The sequence below is a fragment of the Typopeltis vanoorti genome, chromosome 13 (genome assembly GCF_054136105.1).
Source record: "Typopeltis vanoorti isolate ZY-2024b chromosome 13, IOZ_Tvanoo_1.0, whole genome shotgun sequence".
Taxonomy (NCBI): domain Eukaryota; kingdom Metazoa; phylum Arthropoda; class Arachnida; order Uropygi; family Thelyphonidae; genus Typopeltis; species Typopeltis vanoorti.
Window position 1 is genome coordinate 64355815 of NC_143561.1, and position 14016 is coordinate 64369830.

The window sequence follows — 14016 nt, forward strand, 5'->3', positions numbered from 1 at the left end:
AATAAACCTATATCTTGGTCTTTCTCTGGGTCGTTTTGCTGCCAACCTGGCAGAGAACACTTGTTTTGCTAATCTTTCTTCACCCTGTTTAAGCGACCATACCACCTGAGATTAGCTCTGCTAACGCATTCCTGGATGCTGACAATGTCGAATTCTTTCCTAATATTCTCGTTTTTAATATGATATTGCCATTGATGCCATCTGTTCATGCCTATAATCTTTCTCAGGACTCTCATGTCTGCAGTCTCTAGTCTTTGGTCAAGTGTTTTACTTCTGACCAAGCTCTCAGATCCATAAGTTAAAACTGGTTTGAACACTGTCTTGTATACAGCTAATTTAGTGTTCCGACTAATTTCTCTCTTATTCCATATGAATTTATTCAAATTGACTTCCCACCATACCAGCTTTGCTGATTCTGTTGTCTATTTCTATATTTAATTTACCATCTTCACTAAAAATCATGCCTAAGTAGCTGAAATGTTTTACTTGTTCCACAGGTTCTCCATTCACAACACAGTTGACATTTTCAATGATTCTGCCTATTTTCATTGTCTTTGTCTTTTTATTGCTGAACTTCATACCATATCTATTACAACAGTTATTCAATTTAGTCAGAGAATTTTGCAGACTTGTAGCGGATTTATTTAGAAGAATAACATCATCTGCATAAAGCTCTTTGCTTTATGCGGATGATGCATAAATCTTACCAGGAACACTGAGTAGGGAAATACCTCTGTAATTCTCACATTCAGTTTTACTTCCCTTTTTATATATGAGCACTATTAGAGCTCTACTCCAATCATCAGGAATTCGTCCCTCTGTCCAGGCTTTCTAAACTATGCAGTGCAGCCACTGTAAGACTTTTATACCACCATAGTTCAACATTTCTGGTCGAATATCATCTACTCCTGCTGCCTTTTCATATTTCAAGCCTTTGATGGCTTTTTCTACTTCAAGTATGGATATGTATTACTGAACTGTATGCCTGTTGAGTGTTTTTTTACCACTGTGCTATCATTGCTTGTTTCATTTAGCAAATTTTCAAAGTAATTACTCCATACTTCAAGGATATCTTTTTCTCCCATTTTCATTTCACCTTTATCATCTCTAACTCCTTTTACAGCACTCTTTCCTCCATTCCTAAGCTCCTTCAACAACCTCCAGAATATTTTGACACCTTCTTGATATTTATTTTCTATATTCTTGCCAAAGTCCTCCCATAACTTTTGTTTAACTAGTTTTACACAGTGTTTAGCATTCTTGCATTTGTCTCTGTATTCTCTAAGAGCACAAGCTGACTTATTTGCCAGGAACTTTTGATATGATTTCTTCTTTTCCTTCACTGCCCCTTTAACTTCCTGTGTCCACCATGAAGTTCTAATTTTTCTATCCTTGCAGACAACTTCACCACATGCCTCTCTAGCTCTCTCTAGAATCAATCAGGGCTTTCTTCAAGGCTTGCCATTGAATCTCCAATGTTTGATTCCTGTTCTCAAACTCTTTCATTTTTTTTTCAATAATCTTTGTGTATTTTAGTCTACAGTTCACATCTGAGAGTTGCTCAACTTTTATTCGCTTTAAAACTTACATGTTATTCTTTTCAATATGAAATTCAATTTTATCCTGCTCAAGACTAAATAGTGATCCCTTCCAATTTCAAATCCTCTGTACACTCTGGTGTCCTGCACCAGGGAGAAAAGATCACTGTCAACAATAGCATAGTCAAATGTAATACTTAAAGGCATAAATTTAACTTTTTTTTTTTTTTTAAATTAAGATGACTTATTTTTTCCTTGAATTTTTTTAAAGTACAGCTCTTAATCAAAAGCAACAAAAAATATGAACTCTCAATGAATAAGAAATATTAAATTACTACATATCAAAACATACTGTAGGGGTACGAAGGCATTCTGAGGGGCTTCTGTAACGTTCTTCTAGTTTTGTGAGATTTAAAATATTCTCAGCTATTGCTCCTTTGGTCACCGATGCCCAAGCTTCAGTTAACTTCCCCTGAAAAATAGCTCATGGTCACTTCCTAAACTATTGCTGTTTTTCTGTAATAATTACTGAAAAATAATGACTTTTTGCACATGCATAGAAATTAAAATTAACCAGGCATCACTATGCCTGGTTAATGAACATTAACCAGGCATAACCTGGTTAATGTACATTAACCAGGCATAATGATATTAACAGAAAATTATTAAATTTTTAATTATTAAAATAATAGAATTAGCTGAGAAGTAAGAAGAAAGGAAAAGGAATTGTATAAAACATATTACCTCTGAATTTATGGTTCATGTTGCTCCTTTTGCAATCTTTGATATATAAAAAGATAAGCAAAAGTCATTTATGGAGCATCCCTTTTTTTTTTTTAATTTTAATTTTTTAAAGGGGTGAAGTAAGGCTGTTTCAGGAAAGCCATCATTAGAATAACAGAACAAAATTTTAGTGCACATTATGAAGGCTGTGTCAATGCTATAAAGGCATTTTGATTAGGTTAAAGTTTTTTTTTTTGTTTTTTTTTTTGAAGCTGACAAACCTCAGATCCAAAGGTATGCCATGAAAATAAAAGTTTTGCTCTTTATATCAAAGTGTTACACAAAACTATTATAATGATATACAGCAGAGTAAGGAAGGAGGGAAGAAAGAGCAAAACCAGTAATAATATAATAATACATGAGCAATATCAGTTAAATATTAAAAAAATAACTAGATCAGCAAACGAATCATTCATATGTAATACAGATGAAAGTCCTAAAAAGGGGAAATAAGAAACAGAAATAAATGCATTTCACAAGGAATTCTATTAAACTCTAAATAAGACCAACAGAAATAGCCATTACTACTGGAGATTTAAATGCATGGAATGGGAACATAATGGAATAATAACAAGAATATGTCAAAGATTTAATGGACGAGTGCAAAAAAAAAAAAAAAAAAAAAAAAAAAAAAAAAAAAAAAAAAAAGGAATCAAATTAGTACAGTTTTGTATGGACAATGAATTGAGAACACAACACATAAATAAAAAACATTCTACACATAAACACATTCTACAAACATCAATAAAATCATTTATACAGAAATATCTTAAGCACATCCAAAACAGACTGTTTAATAACAAATATAAAAAATAATTGATACCCGAGTCTTAGCATCACATCAGCTGATACATATTAACCTAGAGATTAATAAGATAAGAGAAAAAGTTAAGATTAAACTATGACAAGAAAAAAGTATTAAAATACCATATCAACAAAAATTTAATATTAAGCAAGAAGTATATGAAACCTTAGTTTTCTTATCTTATTGACAAGAAAACATTGTCTTTTAAAAAATTGAGCAATGTTGCATCTACATCATATATTACATTTAAGATCAAATACATTCGTATAAAATAATTCTTTTAAAAAGTTTCTAATAAAAAGTTAAAATATGCATTTTCTCTGAAACTGACAAAAACTGCCCGAGTGTATGCAACTCAGCATGATTAGTAAAACCTGCATTCTTCTCTCAAGTGAAGTGATGGTACTCTACTGACCATGGCAAATTGTAAGATGAATGTTATGTCATCAGTTATCAGCCCAGAATAGATAAGAATGTGTAAAACGTTGTGGAATATATTGCCTCTTCACCTCCTGATAAGTGATGCATTGCTTTTTTTTATATATTTTGGATCTCCTGCACATCCTTCCACCTTTAGCATGCTCAGAAGTAGGCTAGATGGTTTTCCTTACAATCAGGGCATTTTGGAGTTTTGTTCTTACAATGTTTGTTTTCATGGTCTCTTTACTGCTGCATTGGACACAGATGGCAGAGCAACAATAGGCAGTTTCAGAATAATCATACTTCTGACATTTAAAGCAGCAAAAAAGATTTAATATAAAGAGCTTTACTGGGCAGTTGAGGTAGTTTGCCTTAACAGATATTTGTGGTTTCGATATGTTGAATGTAAGGATGATGGCCTTGGTGGGAACCATGTGACCATCTATGTGTATGAGTATTCTCCTCATGCTGTCACTCCCTGATCTTTTATTCTGAAGATATTATGATATCTTCACTCTGATATTATGCATCTGGAAATGTTTAAAGGTTTTTTTTTTTTTTTGGGGGGGGGCAGAATTGGTATTCTCCGTAACTGGTACAGATGTGGCACAAAACAATTTTTCTTATTATGCCTTATTTGATAATTCAATAAGTATATCACTTGAATGAAGCTTCTTTATAGACTTTAAAGGGCTTGCCAAACCTTTCTGGATGAAGAAGGGTGACATATTTCCAAGAGGATGTTCCCTTGTTGAATGTTTTTTCATGAAAAGTGGTGAACTCATTGCAGCTTCTGATATTTTCTGCTTCTTATTCTGATCTTATTCTTGGTGTTTCTATGGTTCTGTGACATGGTCGGGGCTGGTTAAAGATGCCTGATAAACAAGGGGATGAAGAAGTGTTCATTCTCTGGAATAGGATTTAGTACCAGAGTTCTTCACACATCACAGAGCCACAAATGGACCCCTACTCTTCAGTAAGCAATGACTACACTCAAGCACCACAGCAAGCCTGGACCATGAGAAAGGAGTCTTACTGTAACATATTCACCCTTGCAGGCAAGCCAATTGACTGATCCTGGCCCAGCCATCCAGGACCACCCATTTTGCCAAAGCAGAGGCCAAAATAATGCAAGACTACTAGGATCACTCTTTCTAGATATCCATGGTTCAGACCACACAGTTGCAAGTCATTAGATCCCAATGATGGTGGTATGGAAGACAGGAAAGTAAAAATGACTCAGGAGAAGTAGAGTGAAGAATACAGGAAGAAAAGCATAGAAAAATAAGAATAAAAGGGTCAGTACCATGACTGGGAGGCCTTCTCCACCATGAACAGGCAAGCAATGACGGAACTTGGGTATCTTACATGGATAGGAAAGAACTTGTTCTGCTGTAAGAAATGGAATGCTCAGCATATTACATAGTCTGTTTTTAATATGCAGGATAAGAGAACAACTGTAAAATGCATGTTCTACTGTTTCCAATCTGTTAACAGATATCACAGATAGGATCTCTGAAGTTTAAGTACCAACATTTGATGGCATTTATTAAAAAGCAACCATATGCAAATCTGTAAGCAAGGGATCTCCTGTTAGGGTATCCTTGGAACTTCAATAAATTAATAAACAGTGTCATTGGTAGTATTTTGAAGTTCATGGAGAGATGAAGTTAAATATTTCCTTATACAAGGTTCTGTTGTTATTTATGGAAGGAATATCAGTGCCAGTAATGTAGTAGTCTTAGGATGAAGCAAAGAATGCTGCAGTATTCAGGAACAATCTCAGTTCCTGGACCGCTCTGATAATTCTATTCATGAAAAATGAAAACTCAAGTATTACTGGGGAAGGTCTACACATGTGTGACTGGTCTATAATATTTTATGGATTTTTGAGGCTGTATTGCTTAAATAGCTGAATTTTAACACTGGCAGCCTTCATGCTTCTTAGACATGGAGGCTGCCAGTCTTGTATCAGCTAGACCCAAAACAAATTACATTGTTTTACTGTATAATTGAAGAAAGTATTTTACCTTGGGTATAATAAATGTTAAAAATACCAAGCAATTTTAAACCTGGTTTTACTCCATTTCCCAAGTAAGCAAACAGACAAACAACTCAAGTTTGCGCCTGCAAGTGATGCAAGACTAGCTGATCCTACAGGTAGTGCAAGACCAAGGCAACTCGTGGTAAAGGTGGCATAAGCTCTGATCACTAATCTTAATATTTACCCTTAATGCCAAAATATAAGGTTAAAACACCTTATGGTAACTTGTTCTGGTAAAATACTTATAAGCTCTGTATTACTAAATCTTGGTATTTCTAGCCTGGCTCCCACTGATGAGACCTCAATAAAGGTCGAAACCGGTCTGGGTAGTGGCCCCTTGCCTTTAATACAAAACATCATACATCCCCTTCTTGGAGATGTGTTTTGGCATTAAGGGTAAATATTAAGATTAGTGATCAGAGCTTATGCCACCTTTACCACGAGTTGCCTTGGTCTTGCACTACCTGTAGGATCAGCTAGTCTTGCATCACTTGCAGGCGCAAACTTGACTTGTTTGTCTGTTTGCTTACTTGGGAAATGGAGTAAAACCAGGTTTAAAATTGCTTGGTATTTTTAACATTTACTGTATAATTGTTTTTCTTTGGCTTCTGTAATGGGATTTCATCTATAGAAACTAGACACATTAAGATATTGGAAACTAAATCAATGCAGAAGTCATATTTTTCATATGCAAGTAATGAAATGGTAAATAAATCATCATATTAAAATATTCAGGATGAGAGACATTTGAAGAAAGTTTTTTCACTTGGTTACAAAGTAAATTATACTAAACAATAAATACTGTTCTGTAGAGATATAATGAGATACTAGGACAATCTAATGTAAAGTCATCTATTTCCATATACAAGTATTCTTATCATGAAGATATTTCATGATAAGAATACTTAAATATCTCACTATATCTTCTGCAGCAGTTGTTCTTATACCATTTTCTCCAATCAATGTCATTTTTCCATAATCATTTTTTTTTTTTTTTGCTGGCTACAAATCAAAAGAATTCCCTAGGATTCTTTTTTGTGTTCATTAGCTAACTGCTGCTCATTCTTCACTTTTGCTACCCTTACCAACCAAGTCACTCTCCTTGCCTGTTCTTTTGCAATCTTCATGTAATTTATTATTACCACTCTACTTCCTCTTATTCTGCCTCCATAATGCCTGTGTGTATGTGTGTCTGTGTGCGTGTGTGTGAGAGAGAGAGAGAGAGAGAAATCACATCCAGAAAAGTCAGTAAGGATTACATAATTAGGAATCTTGCTTCTAGAGCCCAAACGTTCCCCCCCCCCCACCAAAGCAACTAACAGGCTACCAATAATTGAAGAAAAGTTAATCACATGGCCATTCTTTATATTTCAGGACACTCTGAACACACTACCGAGATGCTTAGATTCGCGACACTTACATTGCATCCTGTACTGTTCATCAGCTTTCTTCATTTTTAGATTCTACAAAGTGTAAGTATCTTTCTCCGGTGTTTATCAGATACACATACAGTTTACCTTGCTTTGGCCAATTCATGAGATATTAGCTATCTCTCATGAGGAATGTAAAAATGACAAAACAACATGAGATATTAGCTATCTCTCATGAGGAATGTAAAAATGACAAAACAACATGAGCCAGAGCAGATTGGACTTGACTAACTTGCTATACCTTCATAAACAGAGAGATAAAGAAGTCCTCAAGATATACAAAGTGTTGAACTCTTTATGAAAAAATTATAATAAGGAATCAATAAGTGAAACCTGTAAGACACAGTTATAAGTAATGAAAATTAGCAAACAGGTTTTGTACTGAAACTAGCAGTACATCAAAGTTGAACAAGCAAGCAATTCAAAGATTAAGATTATAGAATACGAGGCAAATATAATAGCTGGTTATTCTATAAAAGCTGTGCCATGTGCTAGGAGAAGCATATCAATTAACTATTTAATCATTTCTGATATTTATATAGGATGAATATCTCCTAAACTTTTTGGATAGAAAGAAAGGCATTCATTCATTCCAATTTAAATCTCGACAGTGTAACAGCCGGCATGGTTGGCCAAGTGGTTAGCATATCTGTTTTCAGCCAAAAGGCAGCAGTTTCAAATCACACTGAAGGCATGGATGTTTGTGATTTGTGAAAATAGTGGTGATGGTTAGCAGTTAGTTAGTTGACGGTTAGTGAAGTGGTGGAGACGGAGAGTTGAAGAGCAGGTGCCCGCCCTCGATGAGTCTTTGAATTTCCTGGAGGTGTTATGTAATAATAATAATAATAATACCATGGTGTGTGACATTCAACTAATGAGGGTTAAGGCAGTCACTGTGCTAATGATGTTTGCTAATTCTGTTTCAACAAAATGGTCTATCTGTTCCAAGTATGTTAGATGACACAAGGCAGTGGCACACTCAGGATTTAATCTTTGAGGGGGCTGAGTGCTCAGGATTTAACCTTTGGGGGGGGGGCTGAGTTGAGTAGACGATTTGCAAATACACACTACGCATCGCATACGACCTATGACTGAGCATCTGCAGTGATTGCTAATTCATAAGTAGTATAGAAATAGAAGGCACGACATAACATAAATAAAAAAAATGAATTTTAATTAGGGAAAGATTTTTGGAAAATTTTCTAGTGTTTTTTCCTTTTCTTTGGGGGGTGCCCAGGCCCCTTGTCTCCCCCCCACCCCTGGGTGCGCCACTGACACAAGGAATATAATAAACACCAGCTACAGAGACATGAAAATTTGTCTTTTGTAGTGGTAAGAGATATGAAATTTTGTTGACTGGAAAATATGTGGGTATCAGCATATAAGGAAGGCTGTGAAAATTACTACATCATTGTAAATATTCTGAAAGGCTTTATACTTATTCCTGTCGTGGAAAGTAGCACTTCTTAACTCTGCTCATGTCCATTTTTCCATTGTTTTTAATACTTTTAATACACCTACTAGGACATCAGTTTCATATATATTTTTAATGTGACTCCCACTCCCTGAGAAAGATTAGAGTCATGAACTAAAAACGAGGATATTAGGAAAGAATTTGACATTGTCAGCATCCAGGAATGCATTAGCAGAGCTAATCTCAGGTGGTATGGTCACTTAAACAGAATGGGCGAGGAAAGGTTAGCAAAACAGGTGTTCTCTGCCAGGTTGGCAGGAAAAAAAGACCCAGAGGAAGACCAAGATATAGGTGGATTGATACTGTATAAAGTGCCTTAGACAATAGAAATATAAGATCTGATAATGTTGGAGTCTTGACAAGTAACAGACTGATTTGGAGGAAAATTGTAGATAGGAAGCTAGTAATGATGTAAATTTTTCATGTAGTACTATCATATCCTTGAGGGTACATGGCAGGAATTTGATGATGATGATGATGAAGAAATATATTATATACTTGGTTTAATCCTTTATCCAAGTGTAAGCAAACAAGTTTGCACCTGAACTATTTTCAGGACTGGGACAACTCTCTTTCAAGTTTCTCATAATGCATTGCATAATGAGAAATACATGTTTGTAAGGAGATGTGCTTTTCATTATGGCATACTAAGGCAAGCGATGTGAAGTCATTAGCTTCTTTATACGAGTTGCCCCAGTCCTGAAAATAGTTCAGGTGCAAACTTGTTTGCTTACACTTGGATAAAGGATTAAACCAAGTATATAATATGGTATATTTCTTGGTATCTTTAATTTATAGTATAACCAAGTGGGAAAACTTCCAAGTGACTCCCACTCATGAAAGGTTATGAGCCAAAAGCAGTACAATGAGTAGGCTAATGATTTTTTGATATTTTTTTTATTAATTTTATAATTTTTTAAATATTTTTATTGATATTTTACATAGACTGCAAGCCCTGCTTTAGAGGCCAAACATAGAACTTTTTTCAAGCCATTATATAAGCAGAGTAGTGGTCTCACACCAGGTGATGAAATGCATCTCTCACCTAAAGACAGTCACAAATATTCATTCCCATAGACCTATAGTCTGTTGATTGGAGTGCAGATATGCTAATCACTCAGTCAACCAGGTCAGGCATGCTGCTGCTTACTACAACGAATGAATTCATAATTTGATTTTAATCCATCTGTCATGTATATTTTTGCTATTGCTTCATTCTCCATTTCTCAGACTGAAGATGACCACAATATGTTAGGCTAAAATTTTACAAATAAAAAATATTTACTTAAGTAATTCAAAATTATTTTTTTGCTCAAATATAATGCTCATAACAAACTTTAATACTCTCCTAATTAAGTATACAAATTTTGTGAATAATAGTCATGTTATTAAAAATAATGTCAGAGTAATTATTATTCAACCACTTACAGATGCCATATCCTTTAAAAGTTGAATGATTACTTCTGCTAGTTTGCGAGCCATGCAGCCACGTAACCACCATCTTGTGCCAATGAAATCTCTAGAGAAATATTGAAGAATAAATACATGATAAAATGATAGTTTTTAATAATTTAAATCCTTAAAGAAAGTTCTGAATTTTAAATAAAATTTTTAAGACCTTTAGAAAACTAAGTCTTTAAAAAAAAACATTATTTGCTGGATACAACTTACACTATTTTTTTAATATAAAAAAGCTGAAGTTTTTTTGTTTTTTTTTTTGTTTTTTTTTTGCCAAAGAATTAGAGCAGAGGTTCTTAACAGGTGTTCCACGAACTGGTTACAAGTGTTCCACCGGTGAAAGATGTCACATGTCACAGTTCTGAGTTTAATTGTCTATTCTGATCCTAACAACTGAAGACTACTGTGAGCGTTGACTTCTAAACCGATAGAATATCGTTTATTATATATATACTATAGTATAGTATAGTAGAGCCTCTACTATACTATAGTAGAGTCTCTTATTTTACCAGCATGTTGTGAAATAGTAAACATTATGTTTGGCGATGAAGTAAAATTGAAATTATGAAAATTCCTCATTCGGACGATACAATAAAAAATAAAATTAAAGATATGTCAGATGATATAGAGAAAACAGTTACCAATAAACTTTCCAAACAACATTTTGCTTTGAAATTAACTAGTCCCCTGACATTAGCGGTAAAGCTCATATACTAGGATTCGTTCGTTTCATTAATGGAAACGAAATAGTGAATCAATTTCTATGCTGTAGAGAACTTTCTGAACATACAACAGGACAAGATATTTTTGACTCTATTACATCATATTTAGAAAATTTTAAAATTTGAAATCCTTTAAAAACACAGCTCTGATTTTAAATTTTAAATTTAAAATGGGAGCTGTATGTAGGAATTTGTACGGACGGTGCTCTATTAAACAATTTGTTAGCGTTGCAAAGAAAATAAACCCAAACATATCTACGCACTGTTTTTTGCACAGAGAATCCCTACTTTCAAAAACATTACCGACAGCATTAAAACCTGTGCTAGACCAAGTTGTAAATATGGTAAATTACATCAAATCAAGACCTTTAAAACCATCCTTTTTTTAAAAAAAAATTTGCATAATCTATGAAAGCCAAATACGACTCTTTGCTTTTGTACACTGAAATAAGATGGTTATCGGGGTAAAGTGCTATTCCAAATTTTAGGACTTAAGAATGATAATTGGCCTTTTTTTAAAAAAAAAATGAAGGCACAGATGCTTTTATAAAATTTCTTCAAAATGATATTTGTTGTGCTAAAATGGCATATTTAGCCAATATTTTTAATTACTTAAATGGCGTTAATACAGGTATGATATCAGGTCTAATATCTGAAATCTGCAAGAGCTGACAAGCTCAAGTATCTAATTAAAATAAGTTTTATTTTATGACCCTAATGCTTTTGGTGTTCCCCAAATTTTTCTTATAATCAAAAGTGTTCCGTGACTTCGAAAAGATTAAGAACCACTGAATTAGAGAAATAACAGAATGCAATAATGCATAATAATAATTATAATGCAAAGGAGAAATAATGCAATATTACATTTGACAGTATATGATTTTTGTTATTATTATTATTATTCAGGATTTCAACACAGTCACACAAGACTCACTGTGGGAGGTCCATGTTAGATCACACATAGTCTATCATACCACTCCTTAATCTTGTTCAAAATTCATGCTCACTTGCAAATTTATAAAATGAAATAAGCTAGCAAAAGAGAACTCAGTTAAAACTATTTTCACTCTTTGATATACTATCATAGCCATTGTTCATAATGTTTTACTGTAAAAACAACATTAAGAGGAAAAAAAATATTTATTCAACTTAATATTTTGCTGATTTTCTAACCAGCATCATCAAATAAATTAAAGATGCCAAAAATTATATTCTTGGCTTAATCCTTCATCCAAGTGTAAGCAAACATTGCACGTGAAGTAACTTCACAACTGGGCAACTCATATGTAGAGGCTAATGAAGTAACATCACTTGCCTTGGTATCTGTCCGTATAATGCTATGCATTATATGGACAGGTCACTATCCAGACCAGTTTTGACCCTTATTGATGTGAAAAAGTAAAGGGGTGCAAGAGAGAGCCTCATAGTATTAGGAGAAAGAAAAGACAGATAAATAGCATGAGAGATAGAGAAAAGGCCTTTTATATCATCATACAGCCAAAGGCTATCAGTTTTCCTTTTTTTTTTTTCTTCACCAATCTCATATAGATGGACAACCAAAAGACCATCCCCCCACCTTGAGAATTGCTTTCCAGTCACTCCTGCAATTGACTATAACACCACATTGAATTAAGTGGATGGAACTATTTAAAAAACATCTAATAGACAGAATTTTATCTTCCCCTGGTAAATACTGCATAATGTGGGTGGTCTACACCATCTAGCCAAAAATTTGATATCTCCTAGAATGCTTCTTTCTAAATACAAAAATCATCTCATTGAGCAATAAAATTTCCATAATACAATATTATAACGCATTTGGATGATTTTTTGCTGGTTTTCAAATCCTTGTTTCTTTCTAACCTTCCATAAATGGTATTTTAATTCATAAATTATAAAAATCAAAATTCTCTTCCCATTGCTGACAGTGGTGGGTCCGCAAAAAAATAATCTGTTCTATTATAAGTAATGGAATGCCCAACACATTACATAATCTGTCCCAAAAACGCAAGGAAAGAAGGCAGCTGCAGAATGCATCGTCTACTGTTTCCAATCGGTAACAGATGTCACAGACTGGATCTCCAATGTTCAAGTACCTCCATTTGATTTGATCCTTATTGATCTCATCAGTGGGAGTCAGACCCAGAAGTGATATCAAGGTTGAAGTAATGTGGAAGTCATATTTCCATATACAAGTAGCCAAAAGATATCACACCTTATTACTAAAATACTCTGAATTAGAGATAGATGTTGAAAGTTTTTTCACTTGGTTCTTCCCATAATGTATAACATTATACATGTCCGTAAGGATATGTGCTTTGCATCATGGGATACCAAGGTAAGTGATGTGAAGTCATTAGCATCTATATATACAAGCTTCCCAGTTGCGAAGTTACTTCACATGCAAACTTTGTTTTCTTGCACTTGGATAAAGGATTAAACCAAGAATATAATTTCTTGGTATCTTTAATTTATAGTATAACCAAGTGGAAAAACTTTCAACAGCATAATCAGTACACAATTATATCTATAATAGGCACAGTACTAAACTACATAACTCGGGAAAGCAATCTAAATTTTATAACTGACAAGAAAACTAAGTGATGGCACCCTCTATGAGTTAGAAAACCACAAAATTAATTTAGAGAAGTCAGGCTATTAGGTTTTAAAATAATAGTCTCCCAGATTTTGGTAGTTAATACAACCATACTTCTTAATGTTAAGATAGTGCATCATAGCTGATAATGATTTTAAAAACAGTCTCTCAGGACACAGCCTGGAGATATGGCATATTAAAAGACCTCTATAACATAGGTCTCAGAGGACTCCCTGTATTTCTTAAAAACTTTCTATCCAGGTGAACTTTCCAAGTCAGAGTGAGAAGTACACTATCTCAGCCATATCATCAAAGAGCAGGGTGCTCCCCAAGGCTCTGTTTTAAGTGCGACACTTTTTTCTATATAAGTTAACTCAATCACTGAACAGCTTCCTCCCACTGTAGAGAATGTACTACATGTTAATTATTCACAATTTACAGTCACTCTTGTAACATGAGGGTAATTCAAAGGAAACTTGCAAACAATTGATCATGTTTCCCTATGAGCTCTTAGTAATGGGTTTAGGTTTTCAAAAGAAAAAAGTGTCTGTGTACACTTCTGTTGAAAGTGCAGTTTTAACTCATATCCTGAATTAAGAATGGTACAAAAACTGTTATTCCAGTAGCAACAGAAGCCAAGTTCTTGGGACTCATATTTGACAGGAAACTTACATTCCTTGCACATATTCGTCAACTAAGAGAAAAGTGCAAGAGAGAATTGAATCTCCTTTGCACTCTATCCTTTA

General features: G+C 34.0%; 1 protein-coding gene across 1 annotated transcript in view; it reads right to left on the reverse strand.

The window, feature by feature from the left end:
- Nucleotides 1–14016, reverse strand: part of hiw (MYC binding protein highwire) — a 1014282-nt gene that overhangs the window by 110017 nt on the left and 890249 nt on the right. The window contains exons 68-69 of the mRNA XM_090402616.1: nucleotides 9923–10013; nucleotides 1891–2010 (exon numbers count right to left, since the gene is read on the reverse strand). Coding sequence (XP_090258742.1) covers nucleotides 1891–2010; nucleotides 9923–10013 — 211 coding nt within the window. The remainder of the gene's footprint in view (nucleotides 1–1890; nucleotides 2011–9922; nucleotides 10014–14016) is intronic.